General features: G+C 44.0%; 1 protein-coding gene across 2 annotated transcripts in view; it reads right to left on the reverse strand.

The window, feature by feature from the left end:
* The window catches only part of Amn1 (antagonist of mitotic exit network 1 homolog), a 44,237-nt gene extending 36,976 nt beyond the window's left edge, over positions 1-7,261 (reverse strand). Inside the window, exon 1 of one of the 2 annotated variants that reach the window (XM_051155623.1) lies at positions 7,111-7,261. Coding sequence is in view for 1 of the 2 variants with exons in the window: in XM_051155622.1 (XP_051011579.1) it covers positions 7,091-7,128 (38 nt within the window). In the remaining variant the exon portion in view is untranslated. Of the gene's footprint in view, positions 1-7,090 lie in introns of both variants that reach the window. The other variant, XM_051155622.1, reaches the window with a different exon arrangement.
* Positions 7,262-19,412: the final 12,151 nt, after the last annotated feature.

Consider the following 19,412-nt stretch of genomic DNA (forward strand, 5'->3'; position numbering starts at 1 on the left):
TCGGAAGGCCACAACACACCAAAGTGCAGATGACATCTCATGAGTTTTATTGTGGTTAACTATAGGAATATGGGTGAGGGTCACTTCCTGGAGTAGAATTAACTCAAGATGGCTGCATCACCAAAACCTACCCCAATATGAACTCCAGCTCATAAAAGCTCCAGTGTGCTCCAGAGTCTACAAGCAGCTCAACAGAGTCGAGCATCCTCTTCAAGTGACTCAGTTGTTCTAAACCCCTTCTAGGCAGCTAGGCTGGTCTCAAATTCTACATACCTTGGCTTGTCTAAGAGTTTATCTCAGCCATTTGTATTGCTCACTCTTGGAGGGAGGGAGCATAGTAAATCTAGTCAGTTTCAGGGACTTCCTGTTTTAAGGAGCTTCCTGTAGTGTTTCAGTTTCAAGGAAACTGCTACAAAACACCTATTCCTATGAAACTACTGGGAAAGCAATGAGTGCCCTTTTCTGTTATTGATCATTGTCTTCCCCCAGCCCACACTTTTTTTCTGTTTTGGCTTTGGAGACAAGGTCTTACTATGGACTCCAGGCCCACCTGAGACTCACAGCAATCTTCTTGCTTCAGTATTTTCAGTGCTGGGTTTACAGAACCACACTTGAAGCTGGGCAGTGGCACAATCAGGGAGACAGAGGCAGCAGATCTCTGTAAGTTGGAGGCCAGCTTGGTCTACAGAGAAGAGTCCAGGACAGCCAAGGCTACACAGAGAAACTCTATCTCGAAAACAAAAACAAAACACACTTGATTGCACTTCCTTTTAAAATATTGTTTCATAAAAGCATCACTATGTAATCTAGTCTGGCATATTCGCAAATTACGTGGCTCAGTTTCCCAAGGACTGGACCTGTGTCACCATGCCTAGGTTTTAATCCAGCCCATTTACTGACTGGATTATTTATGGTTGATTTTTAAAAGTATTTGTCCTTGTTTTTTTAATGCATTTATTTAGGTGTATGTGTCAGGGTGTATTTAGGTGTATGTGTGTGGCACACCTGTCATGCTACACAGGTGGAAACCAGAGGGCAATCCGCCAGAGTTATTTCTCATGTTCCACTGTGTGGCTCCCAGGAATTGAACTTGGGTCTTGGGCTTGGCAACATCTATTTTTATCCACTAAGCCATCTCTCTAGCCCTTGATAATTACTTGTTTTTGAGTTCTATGTTGACTGGCCCTAGCCCCATAGATTTGTGCCCATGTCATAATACAAAACTACGTTCAGTCCAACTTCAAAAGTCCCCATAGTCTATCACAGTCCCAACAATGTGTAAAAGTTCAAAGTGTCTTCAGAGACTCATGGCAATCTCTTAACTGTTAACTCTCTATAAAATCAAAATCAAAAGGTAGATCACAACGGCTCAGCACACACATCACTGTTCCAAAAGGGAGGACAGGGAGCCTAGTGAGGAAACACTGGACGAAAAACCAGCAGGGCAAACTGCAAATTCAGTTTTGTTGACTGCAACATACTTCTCTCTCTCGGGCTGGTTTCACACTTGGTGTGCAGCTTCCCTTGTCAGGTGTCCCACAAGTTTTTCATTTGACCTACAACATATTGGGGTCTTTAACACAAACCAGGATTCATCTCCACACAATGGTGATTCTATAACTGCTTTCTTGTTTCCTTGACTCCAAACCCAGAACCAGGTGGCAGAAGCTGCCAACTTCTTCTGCTTGCTGGGGCTAGAACTTGGCCCCCTCCTTCAGTTGTGTTTGCATCAGCGTTTTGTTGCTGATGCTTCTATCTATTGCTTAAGCTTCTCTTTCGTTTCTCTTCACAAGGTGGAAGCTTAGCTGGGTGAGGTCAGCTGGAGGTCAGCACGCCCTTCACTCCATTTAGGATCAGGCTTAAAAAAAACCTTTCATCTCCCTGAGTACTGGACTTAAATCTAGTATATTTCCTGGGGCCCCTTTTGCTTCTCAAACTGTACACTTGGTATTTCTCTTTGTTCAGCCTCGCTCCCTTTTCATTATAAATCTGTATGAGTGACTAACAACCACGTGACACAGGCAACACCACCAGACTGTCTTGAAATCTCTTCTGCCAAAACTCTTCAATTTAGTGTCAGGCAGATTTTTTGGACAAGGGCAGAACGCAACCACATTCTCTGCCAAAATATCCTAAGAATGGTCTCTAGGCCACTTACTAATATCCTTCCTCTCTGAAGCTTCTTGAGCTGAGTACCCCCGAGTTCAAATTGCTCTCAGTAGCGCCGTCTTCCATGTTCCTCCTAGGAATAAGCCTCGCTTAGCACACCCAACTGCACCAAAATCTGTATTAGTCAAGATACACACACACACACACACACACACACACACACACACACACACACACACACACACATATCTGATTAGAATGGCTTACAGGCTGTGGTCCAGCTAGTTCATCAATGGTGGTCTATAGTCCATAAAGCTGGCTGTCTCATCTGGTCTTTGGTATATACTAATATACTAATGTCAGCACTCAGGGAGGCAGAGGCAGACAGATCTCTGTGAACTGGAGGCCAGGTTGGTCTACAGAGTGAGTTCCAGGATAGCCAAGGCTACACAAAGAAACCCTGTCTTGAGAAAACAAACAACAACAATAACAACAACAAAAAAGAAAGAAAGAAAAAATAAAGTTAAAGAAAAAAAGAAAGAAAAATCCCATATAGACCCAGCCTTTTGGGTTTTAGCTAATTCCAGATGTAGTAAAGTTGACAACCAAGAAGAGACATCAAAGACACTTTTGTCAAATATTAAGGGAGTGTATATGCAGGCTAGAGGGGCTACCTGAATGCCCCTCCTCAGAGGTCATCTACCTTGTTTTGTGAGACAGAGCTTCCAATTGGTCTGGGGTCTCCCCGTGTACCTAGTTTGGCTGGCCAGCAAGCCCCAAGGATCCTCCGATCCTCCTGCTTTTGCCTTCGCAAGTAGTTTTCGGGGATTGAACTCAGGTCCTTGTGCTTGCATGGCAGCCTTGAGCTACCTCCCTTGCCCTTAACATTGTTTTTTTCTTCAAGACGGGCTTGCTATTTGGGTCTTTCTTTGTGCTTCAACATAAACTTTTGGCTGGAGAGATGACTCAGTGGTTAAGAGCACTGATTGCTTTCCCAGAAAACTGGGGTTTGATTCCCAGAACCCACATGGCAGCTCACAACTGTCTATAACTCCAGTTCCAAGGGATCTAGCACCCTCACACAGACATACATGCAGGCAAAATACCAGTGCACATAAAATAAAAATAAATTATTAAAATTTAGGACTAGCGGGGCAGTGGTGGCACACGCCTTAAATCCCAGCACTTGGAAGGCAGGGGCAAACGGATCACTGTGAGTTCGAGGCCAGACTGGTGTACAAAGTAAGTCCAGGACATCCAAGGCTACACAGAGAAACCCTGTCTCAAAAAACCAAATAAATAACTAAAAATAAATAAAATTTAGGACTAAAATTTTTTTTTCTATGAAGAATGTCTGTCTTAGTTGGGGCTTCTATTGCTGTGAAGAGACACTGTGACCATAGCAACTCTTATAAAAGAGAACATTGCATTGAGGCTGGCTTACAGTTCAGAAGTTCAGTCCACTGTCTTTACGGCAAGAAGCATGGCGGCATGCAGTCAGTCATGGTGCTGGAGAGATTCTACACCTGCATCAGCAGGCAGCAGGAGGAGTGACACTGGGCCTATGGGGGCCATTTTCAAACTACCACAATGTCATTGAATTTTGCACTTGTAAACTGTTTTTGCTTTTGTAATATAGCCCTTTCTCCATGAACTCTGCCTAGCCACAGGTAAGGGAAAACTTTAAGTGTTTTAAAGTTTTGCAGCTATTGTGCATGGGGCTGTTTTCCCAATGCCTTTTCAGCCCCTGTTCCTGGTACATAGGAAGCTACTTTTGTTTGCTTTGTTTTAAACACAGGGTCTCACTATATGGCCTAGAATTCATTGTGTAGACCAGGGTAGCCTCAAACCTGCAGGGATCTGCCTGCCTCTGCCTCCTGAGTGCTGGGATTTAAGGTATGAGCCATCATGCCCAACTGGCGACTGATTTTTATATGTTAATTTCAGATTCTGCTACTTTGTTGAAAGTGTTTATCAGCTCTGAAGATTTTCTGGTAGAGTCCTTCAGGCCTTTTAAGTGAAGGGTTTGACATCGACAGCAAGGATAACGTGACTTCGTCCTTTCCTGTCTGCATCCCTTTTATTTCTTTCCCTTGTCATATAGCTCTGGCTAAGACTTCTAGCACAATGCTGAATAATAATAGGCATTTTTGTATTTTTCCTAATTTCCATGCTTGTTTTCCTGCTTCACTTCCTTAGCAACGGCTCCTAATTCTGTGGACACAGATCATTTGGCGCACCAGGCAATTCTGAGTGTCATTTCCAAGAGAAACGGGCAGCCTCCTTACAGCTTGGTAAAACAGTATGTTCCCTGTTGCCTAGTACAGTGAAGCTATATTTTTTAAAAAGTGTGTGTTTCTCTAAGGGTAACCCCAAATATGTGCAGTTTTCCACTTGGGCTCCGTGTCACCCTGTGAATTCTAGGAACAAGCTAACACTCTGTTGCTTGGAGTGCTATGAAGAATAGCCTTTTTCTTCTCTGATCTGGGAATCTTATATCTTTTTTCCAGCCTCTATGAAACGAAGTAAAACTGGGTGGTGGTAGTGCATGCCTTTAATCCCAGCACTTGGGAGGCAGAGGCAAGTGGATTGCTGTGAGTTCAAGGCCAGCCTAGTCTACAAAGTGAGTCCAGGACAGCCAAGGCTACACAGAGAAACCCTGTCTCAAAAGACCAAACAAACAAACAAACAAAGTAAAAATCTAACCTATTATATGTAAATAACAGAAAATCAAATTGCAGATCTGATAGTTTGATAATGAGAATTAGATGCTGAAAGAAACATATGGGAGAGGAAGTGTAACAGGCCCTAGACCCTAGTGCCATAGCACACAGATACCATGTGAGAAGTACCACTCACGCCTTCAAACCCAGCAAGCTGAAACACCTGTCAAAACAGGAACAACAGCTCTTAGTAATTAAAGGCACCTCTCTTTCGGTCTACAGACTGTGGAAACTGCAGCTGGCAATTAAAAATACATGTAAAAAATTCGTGCCTTTAACAGAAAAGACTCTAAATTCATTACTAATCAAGGATGCTCCATCAAGATGGCTGTGACCCATCGTCATATCCAAAGGGGCAACACACACACCAAAAGAAAGGCTGGTGTGCTTTATGCTGAAGCTACCACTGCTTGCCAGCCCTGCGCCTCAGTTACCCTGTTGGGTAGGGATGTAGCTCAGTGGCAGAACACTATCAAGCGAAAGGCTCTAGGTTTGATCTTTAGTGGCACAAAACAAAAACAAAGCAAAGGATTCAGCTATCCTTGAGTCTTCTTGTCTTCCCTTGCACCCTCATTATGCCTTTACCTGTCATCTATACTGAGTTGGTCACCTATCTTAGTTGCAACCCCCAGCGCTTTTAGATTCAATACTACACTCCACTTGTCTGCTTGACACTTCTACCTGATGTTGTAATATATTTTCCCCATAAGGTATTTCCTTTTTCATAAGTTTCATCAGCACCCTCCCTTCCCAGTTGGTCAAACCTTCACATTTTTAGGGTAGCTTCTGATTCTTCTCGTTCCTTGGTGCCGGTACTCCAAGATTATCACCACAGGTCAGATTCAAAAGGTAGTGCTAGCCAAGGTGCTGATCAGGGAGGAGGCGGGCGGGGGGAGGGGGCAGACAGAGCTGAATGCTACTCCAACACAAGAGCCTTACTTCGTTACAAACCAGAACCAGCTTGCTTCGCCAACTTTTCGTTTCAGTCTGTAGTTCCTTCCCAAAGGGTTACAAACTAAACCTAACGACGAAATGGGCCCTTAAGAGAGGAGCAACACCGAGTCAGGACACTGCAAATCACGTGCTCATTTTTTTTTTATTTCCAAGTTTCCAATAAATTTTCTTGACTGTTACTTTATTTTCTTCCCACTAAGCACAGTTTTAAGATCTAACCACGCAGTCGAGTGCGGCAGTGCATCCCAGCAATCCCAGCACTCTGCCAGTACAGGCAGGAAGGCTCCTGAGTTTAGGGTCATCCTCTGCCACATAGGCCTGCCTATGATAAATGGCAAGCCAAAAGCCAAATCACAAGCTGGTGTTGATAACTCAAGTCTGTAATCTCAACATTTGGGAGGCAGGGGCAGAAGGCTCAAAAGTTCAAGGTCAGACTGGCCGTTCTGAGTCTCAGGCCAGCCTAACTGCGTCAGCGTTGCGCTTGTCTGGTGTGCAGAAGACTTGGAACAGCAGTGTATGGAATAGTTGTGTATGCCTGTGATCTCAGCACTCAGGAAATGGAAGCAGAAACATCGCAAGTTGAAGGTTATCCTTGGCTACACAGAGGGAGGCCAGCATGGGCTACATGACACTGTCTCAAGGGGTAACAAAGCAATACAGAAGAAAAGATTGGAACCTAGGCATTTGCTCATGTAATGTCAGACCCATCAAGGGAACCAACACGTCTTTGCAGCTTCCAATACTAAACCATTTTTCTTGGAGGTTTTGTTGTTGTTGGGTTTTTGTTTTGGTTTGGTTTTTTGTTTTTGTTTTCTAAGAAACAATAAGTAACAATGAGCCCAGCCTCTAACTCACTCTATAGGTGAGGAGGACCTTGAACTTTTGATCCTCCTTCATCTCTCAAGCAGTGGGGGCCACCATGCCCAGTCTGCCCAGTCTCACTAAGACTCCCCGAGATAGGAAAATTCCACGAATTTTCAAGGTTTTGCTTATTTGCTCTGGGGAGGCAGTGTCTCACAACATAACCCCGTTAGCCTCGAATTCCTGGCTATCTTCCTGTTTCAGAGTCCAGACCAGCTGGGATCGCCGGCGTGAACTGCCACGGCCTTAGCGGAGGTCCGCCCGCCAGCCCGCCCGCTCGCCAGGGCTTCCTTTTGTAGCCGGGCATCGGGTGGAGCCGCCCGTCCCGCGGTGCACCACGGTCCTCGGCGGCCCGCCAGGCCAAGGACCGGGAACCGGCCGGGCGTGAAGTAGTGGAGGGAAGGGGCTGGGAGCCGGCGTGGGCGCCCGGGGGTCGGACTCACAGTTCCACGAGTTGACTGACCGGTCGCGACGAAGGCATCGCGGCGGCCGCCCTCCGGAGCCCGGACCGCTGCGGCGGTCCGCCACAGCCGACTTCCGGCCGCGCAGGACCCGCGAGCTCAGATGACGTCACACGGAGTCGGGACTGGCGGCGTTCGGAGTCGCGGTGCCTCCGCTCCTGCTCGCGGCTGCCGGGTGCTGCTCTTCCTGCCGGCGGCTGCCGGGTGCTGCTCTTCTGCCTGACAGCCGCGCTGCCCGATGGAAGCCACTACTGTGCAAGGCAGAGGCTGCTGGCAGGTCATTACTTCAGCTGCTGGGCTCCATGAAGCACGCCAGACTTCGAACGCAAGTTTTACAAGATGGCAGTGGCCATCCCCACTGAGTACGCCTGAAGCAAGAGCTAGAGCAGTCTTGTGTGACTTCAGGAATGGGACATACTCACTATAATCCTGCTAAACTGAAGTCGTTTCTCTATTTTTCAGATGAGAACATTCCACACCTGTTGAGGCCTGCTCCTTAACATTACTGTACTCATAGCGTCTTTAGTCTCTTTATGTTTTTGTTTGTTTTTCGAGACAGGGTTTCTCTGTGTAGCCCTGGCTGTTCTGGATTCGCCTTGTAGACCAGGCTGACCTCGAACTCAGAGATCTGCCTGCCTCTGCGTCCTTCTGAGTGCTGGGATTAAAAGCATGCGCCACCACCGCCGAGTTAAGAGTTAAATAAACTTTCACCTTACCTGAGATTGATGTGCGAGTGCACGGCTATTCTTGGACCCCAACAATACCAACACATACACTCTGTAAGAAGGGACGTTGCGGAGGAGACCCAGTCTTCAGAAAGCATCGTGAAGGGGTCTGGCTCCCCCAAGGCAGATTATCTCTTCATGGCTCTGCTCTAGGATACTTGTGGCTTTAAAATGCTATTTTTCAATTCATTCTTGCAGAGTTGATTTATTGGCTGTAGGTCAGAGCTTCCTCCAGAACGCCTTGAATGTTGAGACCACTCTAGCCATCTCTCTCTAGAATGCTACTCAGTACATTTTATTTACTTTCGTGGTAGTGAGGCTTGAATCCAGGGCACAACCCCACACCAACTTACACTCATTAAATAGTGAGGCTACAGGATTGGGTTAGGTGCTGAGGGTTGAGTGGTGCACACGCCCCTTAGAATAGTAAAAGCACGATTAGAACTCCCCAGGAGGCGCTGATTCAGTGGGAACACCAGTAGTGCACATGCAGGTGCAGAGTTGGGGGTCGGGGGTGCTCTGGAGTTGCTGCTTCATGGCCTTCTGCTATTTCTTGGCAAAAATGAAACCAGTGCACTAGTGAAGAAGGGTAGAAGAGCAGACAGAGCCACCAAATGTCTTAAGTTGCAGATTGATCTTCTGAAGGAGAAAGCAGTTTCGTAGAAGAGATGTTGGGCTGAAAATACTACACTGAGCAAATGCCTTTAATCCTAACCCTTGTGAGGTAGAGGCTGGCTGATCTCCCAAGTTTGAGGCCCGCCTGGTCTACAGCGTGTGTTCCAGGACTCCAGAGAGAAACCCTGTCTCAAAAAACCAAATAAAACCGGGCGTGGTGGCGCACACCTTTAATCCCAGCACTCGGGAGGCAGAGGCAGGCGGATCGCTGTGAGTTCGAGGCCAGCCTGGTCTACAAAGTGAGTCCAGGATGGCCAAGGCTACACAGAGAAACCCTGTCTCAGAAAAAAAAAAAAAAAAAAACCAAATAAAGAAAAAAGAAAGGGAAGATACTACACCGAAGAAAGAATTGAAGAACAAGCTCTAATTCAAGCAAACATTCAAAATAGAACGAAGCACAGACATTCTTATCTGGTACTCAACTGTAAGCTAATTCTACAGATTCTGAAGTGTGTGACCTACCAATAACAGCTGTGTTCTGACACGAACATATAAAAGGAGACAGGGAAAAAAGGAAGGTGAAACAAAATTGAAACGAACTAGGGGTCGGGGGACGCAGAAAACAACGCTTACTAGCAGGAGGTGCGGACTCAGCCAGTAGGTGCACCCTGACTCGCTCTTTGAATTGGTTACATCGTAACTGCCAAAAGGACCTTAATGAAATTTCCTTGTATGTAGAAAGAGATACTGAGAAACTGCCCCAACAACAGTTGCCAGTAGACTCCGGGGAATCATGGCCCTCTTGAACTGATACATGACAGGTGCTTAATTTACATTGTAACCAGAAACCTGCAACTGTGAACAAAGTGCTGTTTCAGGCAACGGTGAGTTGTACTAGTTTACCAAAGATTGCAGAATTTGGAGTGTTTCCGGAGACTTACTATCATCACCATCATCATTTTATTATTATTATTATGATGATGATGATGATGATGATGGCAGGGTTCATGTAGCCTAGCTATCCTCAGACTTGTTATTTGGCCAGGAATGATCTTAAACTTTCTTTCACTTCCTGAGTACTGGGATTATAGTCTTGTGCCACTGTGTCTAGTTCATGCTGTCCTGGGGATCAAACCAAGGGCCTTACACCTTCTAAGAAAGAAATATAAGATGGGCATGGTGACGCACACCTTTAATCCCAGCACTCAGGAGGCAGAGGCAGGCGCATCGCTGAGTTCGAGGCCAGCCTTGTCTACAAAGCCAGTCTAGGACAGCCAAGACTACACAGAGAAACCCTGTCTTGAAAAACAAAAATTAAAAAAAAGAAAAAGAAATATGCTAACATGTATCCCCAGCTCCCAGAATTACTTTTTAATGCTTTGCCTGAAGTGTTTAACAGCTTTCTGAATCTAAGCTGTGTACAAGCATGGCAGTTCATCACCTAGTAACCTATAATCTCAGCAGTTAGGAGGCTAAGGCAGGAGAATTACCATAAAATTGAGGCTAGCTTGGGCTACATAGTCTGAAGCCAGTATGGGATATATATGGAGATCTTAGCTCAAGAGAGATGGGGGATGCTTACTATTTTGGGAAGTTTTCTTTATATATAATTTTTTAAAAAAAGACAGTTGACCATTAGTAACTGAAAGCATAAACTCAAGAACAGGCCTAAACCATCAACAACAAAAATTATGGTGTACCTTCAGCCACAGAGATTGTTCTACAACTGGCACATGGACAAGGGATTCATTTTGAAACTATTTACATTACTGGGGTCTGTGAATCTCCGAAGAAAGACCCTAGACTGGGGCAGTATGTCAAAGCAATGAGCGTTTATTCTGCAGAAATTTCCAGCATGCAGGAGTCACCACCTTCACAAAATGGTGACCCCAACATCAACATGCAGGCTCAATAAAGGCAGTTGCCGGGGAGGGGGATACTCGTGATTGGTTAAGCCCTTAGGGACTGTCCAAATTGTTTACTGAGTCATTGTATCTGGCTCAGGTTAGATGTTGGGGCAGAAGCTGATTGGTTGGCCACAGACCTGTGGTTTTCCCAGGAACTGCAGTTTGATGTTCCCAGAAACCGAAACTGAGTCATTGTATCTGACTCAAAGCCAAGATGTTGGGGCAGAAGCTGAGTGGCTGCCTGCAGTCCTGTGGTTTTTCCAGAAACTACAGTTTCATGTTCTGAGAAACTGAAACTACTGTCTGCTCAGTGAGGCCAAATTTGAAGCTTGTCGTGGAGTCAGGCTGGCTCAGACTGGCTTATTAAAAAACATCTTTTTCAACATGTGGCGTTAATTTTGATAGAGATTTCTAGGAAAGATGCCTGTATGAACTTGTTGACACTGGGACTTCCCAATTCACTTGCTGATTCTGGCTGAATACAACCTTTCCGTGGGCACTGAAACAGAGTGGGAAAAGCATGGGCTCTGGCAGATCTGTTTATTTGAGGAAGTGTTCCTTCTATTCAGACTGAGAAGAGAGCCGTTGCTCAAGGGCATAGTTATATTTCCAAGTATGTAGAACTGGTATTTATGAAGCATCTAAGCTCCAAGCATAGTAAATTCCTACATGATTTTGGGAACCCTTAAACAAGTCTAGCATACCCTCCTACTTCATAGATGACAGTTGAGCAATTTCCCACATGAAAAGATCTGCCAGAACCTGCAGACCACAGTCTTTCAACTCTACTGGGTAAACATAAGGTGTATGCATTATAATTTGAGAAGCTCTCTCTTAAAAGCTAATGAGACCAGGCACAGTGGTGCATGCCTTTGATCCCAGTATTCAGAAGGCAGAGGCAGGCAGATCTGAGTTTGATCCCAGAATTCAGAAGGCAGGGGCAGGCAGATCTGAGTTTGATCCCAGTATTCAGAAGGCAGAGGCAGGCTGATCTGAGTTTGATCCCAGAATTCAGAAGGCAGGGGCAGGCAGATCTGAGTTTGAGGCCAACCTGGTCTGCATAGCAAACTTTAGAAAAGCTAAGACTACATAGAAAAACCAAAACCAACCAAACAAGCAAACCAAGTATTACATTTAATAGTGGTTGCAGAACATTAAAACAAAGGACAGCAAGACCCTGAGGCTACACCCGTCACCATCTGTGAGAGCAGCTTAATATTTCTGGGGTAAATCTATACCAGTTGCTCAGGATTCAGCTTTTTGTCAAAATAAAATTCCAGATGAATGTGAACACAAGGAAACATTTTTGGTTTTGATTTTTTTTCAAGACAGGGTTTCTCTGTGTAATGGCCCCAGCTGTCCTGGACTTCTCTTTTTAGAGCAAGCTGGCACAGAGATACGCCTGCCTCTGCGTGCGGAGTGCTGGGATCAAAGGCATGTGCCACTGTGCCCGACATAAGGAAATATTTTTACTAGCACTTCAAGAAAATCTCTCAGAAGTGGTTCACCCAATTGAGTGACTCATTTATAGTTTAAGTGACAATTAACAATTTTGATCAGATAAGGACAAGATATGTCAGCCTTTTGGCATAAAAAAAGAGGATGTCCTGTTTACTGTGGTTTGTCTCTAGAGGGTTTCCTGTTAGAGGAAGCCTTTGGGAAGTCCATGTTATTCATGGTTTATCTTGGAATGTAAGCTCGTTAGAAATCTTCTAGAGTACAGTAAGTGACTCGTGGTCAGGCCTAGGGTCCTTAAACTGATGTCAGTTTCCATTTCTCCTCTCTGTTTGGTCCGTATTGATGTAGTGGTTTTTTGTTTTTGTTTTTGTTTTGTTGTTGTTGTTTTGTTTTTGTTTTTCTATCTTTGAACTTCCTCTATTTCCTACAGTTGGGAGAGTACGAAGAAAGCTTTGTTGCAGTGTGGGGTGCATGCCTTTAGTCTTGGTACTCAGGAGGTGTGAAGGCAGATCACACCTAAGCTATATAACAGGATTGCCAGAGGCCAATCAGACCGCAGTGGACTTGAGGCAAGCTAGTGAGCGTCCTCGAGGTGGCCCACTGCTACAATATCTGGGACGGGTGAGCCCTGGCAGGCAAAGGCCCTGGGACCTCATCTCTAGCTTGCTTCTTGCTGCTGACTGCCTTTCCTTCAGGCTTGTATGCATTCTTCATCGCTTATGCTCTTACGTAACTGCTTCTGTCTGCCAGGAAGATTCTTACAGAATCATTATGAGGATGACTTTATAATTCTTGGTAATGGCTCCTAAATTGGTTCAAGTGGCTTTTTCAGCCCCTCCTGCAGAATAACGAAATCTCTAGGAATGTTGTGGTTTTTCACTTGTCACTGACACCTACGCTTCGCTAGGATAGAGATAGGCCCGAGACAGGATTATCACTCAGAGTTGCTTTCACTGTACAGCTAAAGTCCTGGGTCTCTGTGGGCACAGAAAAAATAGACAATGAAGTAATCTTGGAATGAAAGACATAAAATTATTGTCCTGAAGTCACTATAAACTAAGAGATAACTGGAAAATGTGTAACCAGGCCAGCCTCAATGGAAAGGACATATATCTTGTTGTAACCTCTTGAACCATGTTAACCTTTAGGCCTTGTCAACCTTTGTCATTCTGAACTCACTATGAACTTCTGTAGTGGATACATACATAAGAAATGTTTCCCGCTCAAACTAAGGCACCAGCCAAGGACAATACAGGCGGTAAACTTTAAACCCCTACCCAGATCTAGCCAATGGTCAGAACATTCTCCACAGTTGAGTGGAGAGTGGGATATGACTTTTTCACGTACTTTGGTGCCTCACATTTGACCATGTCACCTGGAGGGGGAGACCTGGTGGCACTCAGAGGAAGGACAGCAGGTTGCCAAGAAGAGACTTGATACCCTATGGGCATATACAGGGGGAGGTAATCCCCCTCAGGAACAGTCATAGGGGAGGGGAATAAGCGGAAAATGGGAGGGAGGGAAGAATGGGAGGATACAAGGGATGGGATAACCATTGAGATGTAACAAGAATAAATTAATTTAAAAAAATTTTTAAAAAAAGAAAGAAATGTTTATTTTTAGTGAAAAAATGCAACCTATTATCCTGTTGTATTTTCAAATTCATCTGTCTCTGTGATAAATCCTGTTGACTAAGAGGTAATTATTTCTCTGATAGAGAGAGCTTTTGCTCAGGGTATAAGAAGTATAACAGTCGGGGCAGTAAAGCTTGTTGGTGCTATTTACCTTGTCTATTCTCTCTCTCTCTCTCTCTCTCTCTCTCTCTCTCTCTCTCTCTCTCTCTCTCTCTCTCTCTCGTGTGTGTGTGTGTGTGTGTGTGTGTGTGTGTGTGTGTGTGTGTTCTATTTTCTATCTCTTTCCGGTTTGGTTTTGGTTTTTCGAGACATGGTTTCTCTGCGGAGCCTTGGCTGTCCTGGACTCACTTTGTAGACCAGGCTGGCCTCGAACTCACAGTGACCCACCTGCCTCTGCCACCACCCCCAGTGCTGGGATTAAAGGCATGCGCCACCATGCCCAGCTGTATTTTCTATCTCTTATTTCTTATTTCCCAGTAGATTTATAAATAAATTAACAGACTCAGGGCTCCCTGGAGCTAAGATATAAAATTTGAACAAGGCCGTGGTAGCTCATGCCTTTAATTCTAGCAAAGATAAGCAGATCCCTGTAAGTTAGTTGCTTTCTAAATTCTAGAGTTACAATGAACAGAGTGGTGGTGGTGTAGGGGCAAAATTAATGCCATATTCTATATGTAATTTATATTGTGCAATTAATGGTGGTCTGTATGAGAACTTATCCTCTAGATGCCCTTCTCCCTGCGTTCTGGGAATGACGCCTGCCAGCACTCTCCAGAAACTGCACCAGAACAATTAGATACAATTAATGCCCAATGATCCTCTGAGATAAAACAACTTCCTTGGAAATTCAGACTCCTGGACCCAACCTGCCTAGAGGATCACATTCCCGAGACTCGCAACCTTCCCTGGAGATCCGGTCTCCACCCAACCTGCCTAAAGGACTATGTTCCTGAGACTCAAGACCCCCGCTTATAGTTTTTCCTTACTTCCCTGTGATCCCAACCCCTAATTACAGTTTTTCTTTATAAACCCATTGCCCTTGAAACTCCGGTATCACTCTCCTATCCTGCTGCATCAGGAAGGATGACGATCCGAACTCTGAGCCCGCAATTCAGGACCCTGTGTGTGTTGCATTGGTATCGAGTCCTGGTAGCCTTTTTTAGGGGGTCTCGCGATCTGGGTGATCTCGGCATAACAGTGGTGGTGGTTAACACCTCTAATACCAGCATGTGGCATCATACACTGTTGATCCCGACACTTGGGAAACAGAGGCAGATACATGGGAATTACAGTGATTTAATTTCAAAAGCCACTTGAAAAAAAGCAGGCTAAAATTGAAAATGAATGTCCTTTATAATTTAAAAGTAAACATATTTAAAAGTATATTTAGTTTCAAAATTTCAAAAGAACATTTTAAAATTTTCAATTGAGAGTGAGAGGACAATTAAACTCCAAAGACCCCGGGGAAACCTCTCAAAGACTCCAGGTCCGTTTGACTAATCTGACTCCATGACAGGCTTTAGTTCTCCGCCTCAGTTTCTGTTTCCCGGAAATCCAGGATAACAATTCCTGGAAATGCCAGAAACTACGTTTATACTACTTTGTAGCCTTGCTGTTTCCGGAAAAGAACACAGCCGGCCAGTCAAATTAAAGGTCAACCCACACATAGAAGCCAAACCTAAAAGACTCAGCAAAATTCCCGGAAACTTGGAAGAATCCCCAAAACACGTAGCCAATCCTGAATCCCCTCGTAGACTTTGACTCACTTCCAACCAATCAATGTAAAGGTTACCACAAAAACACCTGACTGTCGGTAAGTTGAGCCTGTGTGCTTACTTCAGGGTTGCTATTTTAAAGAGGGGCAGTCCTTGCTGAATAAACACTCTTTGCTTTTACTTGAGTCTGGGGTCTTTCTTCAATGACTCCCCGACCCTTACTTTTTCTATTGCCAAAAAATATTTTGCCCTAGGAAAGTTATAGCCCACAAAAAAAAAAAAAAAAAAAAAAAAAGACACTCCCCACCCCCAGTCAGGGTTGGAACAGGGTTTTGTTTTTATCTTTCCAGGAGAATAAAACACCTAACTAAGGAATCCAAAGTCCACTGGGCAAATGTAACATCTGAAGAAAAAGGATGGATTATCAAGATAAAATATGACAAGAAAGAGTAAACAGACGCCCCCAACACAATCCACCGGGATTGTGTAACAACACTTGGTTTTTCTATAAAAAGTCTGTTGGAAGAACAGATGGGGCTGGAGAGATGGCTTAATGGTTCAGAACACTGTCTCCTCTTCCAGATGTCCTGAGTTCAATTTTCAGCAACTACATGGTGGCTCACAATTATCTATAATGAGATCTGGTGCCCTCTTCTGGCATGTAGGTATACAGAAAAATTGAGCCCTCATATACATATAAATAAATAATAAATAAATACATCTTTAAATTAAAAAAAAGAAAAAGGCTGGGCTTGGTGGTGCACACCTGTAATTTCAGCACTCAAGGAGGCAGAGGCAGTCAGATCACTGTGAGTTCTAGGCCAGCCTGGTCTACAAAGCGAGTTCAGGAGAGCCAGGGCTACACAGAGAAATCCTGTCTTGGGACAAAAAAATAAAGCCAAACCAAAAGCAAAACAAACAAACAAACAAAAAAAACCCAAAACCAGAGGATGTCACAGTTACATTCCCGAGTCCTTGAGCTGTGGTCCTGATGGCCATCAGTGTGGAATAGCCATTTAATAAACTGTCGGTGTCTCGCCAACACTTCTTTTAAAGGACAGACCAGACAGTGAGGTAGATCTGATCTTAAACACACAGGAGACCCATTATGGAACAAAGAAATTAGTGGGAGCAGGAGACAAGAAAGGATAATGGGGTGGGTGGGGTGTAAATGATCAAATTATATATCAGTGAATTCTGATATTGTATATAATTAATATATGCTAATAAAATGTAGCGCCCGCGCTACTAGTCTAGGCTATGGCAAGGGTCTGCGGATTGAAAAGACGACACAACAACGGGTCATTCATGCTAAGAGAATGCCGTTTATTGGGAGTAACAGAGCTGCTTATATAGGGGAGGAACCAGAAATGGAAAAACAGTGAACAGCACTGTGGAAAGTCTCCAAGAAGAAGCAAACCAAGGGCCAAATCATGAGACTCAAAACAAGGAAATGAAGGGGATCAGTGGAGCACAATGTTTCAACCGCAGACAAAAACAAGTAACGTTTCAACCGACAAAAACAAGTAAAGGTCAGTACCAGCACAGCTGCAGTTTCCCACAATAAAAGTGTTTAAACTGTTCCTTTGATTGATTTTAAACAGGGTCTCATTGTATAGCCTGTGGATGCACTTTGCAGAGCAGACCAGGCTGGCCTTGAGCTCACAGAGACCTGTCTGCCTCTGCTTTTACCTCCCAAGTAGATTAAAGATATGAAGCACTATGCTCAGCAATTTTTTTTTGAGGGGGGTAGTTCGAGATACGGTTTTTCTGTGTGTTCTGGCTGTCTTGGAACTCACTCTGTAATCCAGGCTGGTCTCAAACTCAGAGATCAACCTGCCTGTGCCTCCCAGGTGCTGGGATTAAAGGTGTGTGCCACCATACCCATCTCAAAATTTTTTACTCTTGAAAAGAAAAAAAAAATTTATTATACTTTATTGTTCTAGGTAGGTTATTAAGATAAACAAAATTATTATTCTTAAAATGTGCTATTAATTCACTGTATAGTATATTTGATGTATGTAAGCATGTAAAATATAATAATTGTAAATATACAGAATGTTCGTGTCCATTTTATGTGTATGCACCCACAGAAACAAAAGGGAAAACATCCCAACATGATGGCTTAGCTTGTAATGTCAGTGCTTAGGAGGCTGGGGCAGGAGGACTGCCATGAGTTGAGGCTACAAAGTAAGTTCTGGGCTACAGTGTGAGACCTTGTTTCAAGAATCTGAAAAAGGGGCTGCAGTGATGGCTCAGTGCTAAAGAGCACTGACTGCTTTTCCAGAGTCCCAAGTTTAGTTCCCAGCACCCACATAGTGGCTCACAACAGTCTACAATTCCAGTTCTAGGGGATTTGATACCCTTTTCTGAACTTCTTGGGCACCAGGCAAAGATTTTCATTCAGGCAAAGCACAATATACAAAAATATAAATTAGAAAAAAAAACTTTAATCCAAAATAGGAAAAAAAAATCCTTCTTATTCCTCTTGCTATTTTTGGATGAGTCTGCCTCCCACAATGAAAAATGCCTCTTTACACTCTCCATAGAGATAAAAACACCAACTTTAACCTATCTGTAGAGACAAAGACACTGAAATATCCAGAAAAAAAAATTGACTACTTAGGGTCCAGTAACTTGTGATGTCCTGTACAAGCATCTAGAAGGCATGTCCAATCTTAATTGTCTAAAAAAAAATTTTTTTACATTTACTCTGTGTGTGTGTGTGTGTGTGTGTGTGTGTGTGTGTGTGTACTTTTGTGACATGGTGGTTGTGGAGGTCAAAGGACAATTTGTAGGAGCTGGGGCTTTTCTTCCAGCATGTGTTTAGTCATTAGACTTAGTGGAAAGCACTTTTACCCACTGAACCATCTCATGAGATGGTGTCTAGCCTTTTGACAATGCAGCATGACTGCAAATGTGTTGAGCCACCATAACGGTTATCCTGGGATGCATGCCACAGGTTGGACTCCTAATGACCAATAGATCCTTATCACGGTTAGGAACCCAAGTCAGGGCTTCCCAATGGCAGAGTGATGCTGATGACAATATTTTAGGGTAATGGCTGCTGACTCCAACAGTTGGAACTTGAATGCTCTGACCACAACAGGTGCATCTCCAGAGTCTCCAAGGTAGCCGCCACCTGGCTATTCCAGCATCCGAGCTGCGCACCCTCCTTTTATTTGCCTTTACAGCCCAGCAAACTCCCACCTGGGCTGCTGTTCTCTACCATGCAAGGTGGCTTGGTGGCTTTTCATTTAAGGTGCTGTTTCTTTTCAATGGAGTTTGGCAGTGTTGGGTGGTTTCTTGTCCCACCTACCCACAAATGGCCAACCCTATTTGTTTTTTGTTTTGTTTTTTTTTTTGAGACAGTTTTTCTGTGTAGATCTGATTGTCCTGGAGCTTACTCTGTGGACCAGTCAGGCCTTGGACTCACAGAGATCTAGATCTGACACAAATGATCAATCTTAAAGGCAGCTGGTGCTAAACAATTTTGCTGCTCAAGAGGAGAGTGAGTAGGTCACTCACCAACACAGATAAGGGTCTCACAAACATGTGACAGGAAACAGGACAAGCAGCTCTCCACGATGTTATTTTAAAAAAAAAACAACCCAACAAACAGGTGTGCAAATCTCTCTGAAAAATTGCCTGCTGACTCTCACTCCTGTTTTGCAACTTATTTTCTTTCAGTCTCATTGTACTTGTTCTGTGTAGTAAATAGTTTAACTCCTATACTGTAGGTCTGCTGTCAGTATTCCTGGCATCACACTACTATATTCAAATTTTAAGTCCTAGTCTGTTCCTTCTAACAATATCATTTTTAGGGATAATAAATATACTTGAAAAACTGCTTTGTATATATAATTATAGTTATTTAAATGGGAGAGCAATCAGTGTTCTTAATGATAAACTATTCTCTCCAGCTAGTTATATAAATAAAATCCATAGTATGCATATTTTGTAACTTCTTTTTATTTTTGTCACTTTTATTTATCCCAATGCCAGTAGTTGGATCTTTTTGTGTGGCTGTTTCCTTGGTGATTGAAATATTCCATCCTGTAGCAGAGTTTTCTTAAGATAGAAGATAAACAACTCAGGGACTCGCTGAAACTGACCAGATTCACAAAGCCCCTTTCTCCCAAGAGTAAACAGTAACAAGTGATGAGAGTCTTCGTCAGACAAGCCAGTCTGCAAAGCAGACTCTCAGACAAGAACAGCTGCTAGAAAGAGGTTTGGACCAGTTGAGCCAC

This window comes from Acomys russatus, chromosome 13, assembly GCF_903995435.1.
Source record: "Acomys russatus chromosome 13, mAcoRus1.1, whole genome shotgun sequence".
NCBI lineage: Eukaryota > Metazoa > Chordata > Mammalia > Rodentia > Muridae > Acomys > Acomys russatus.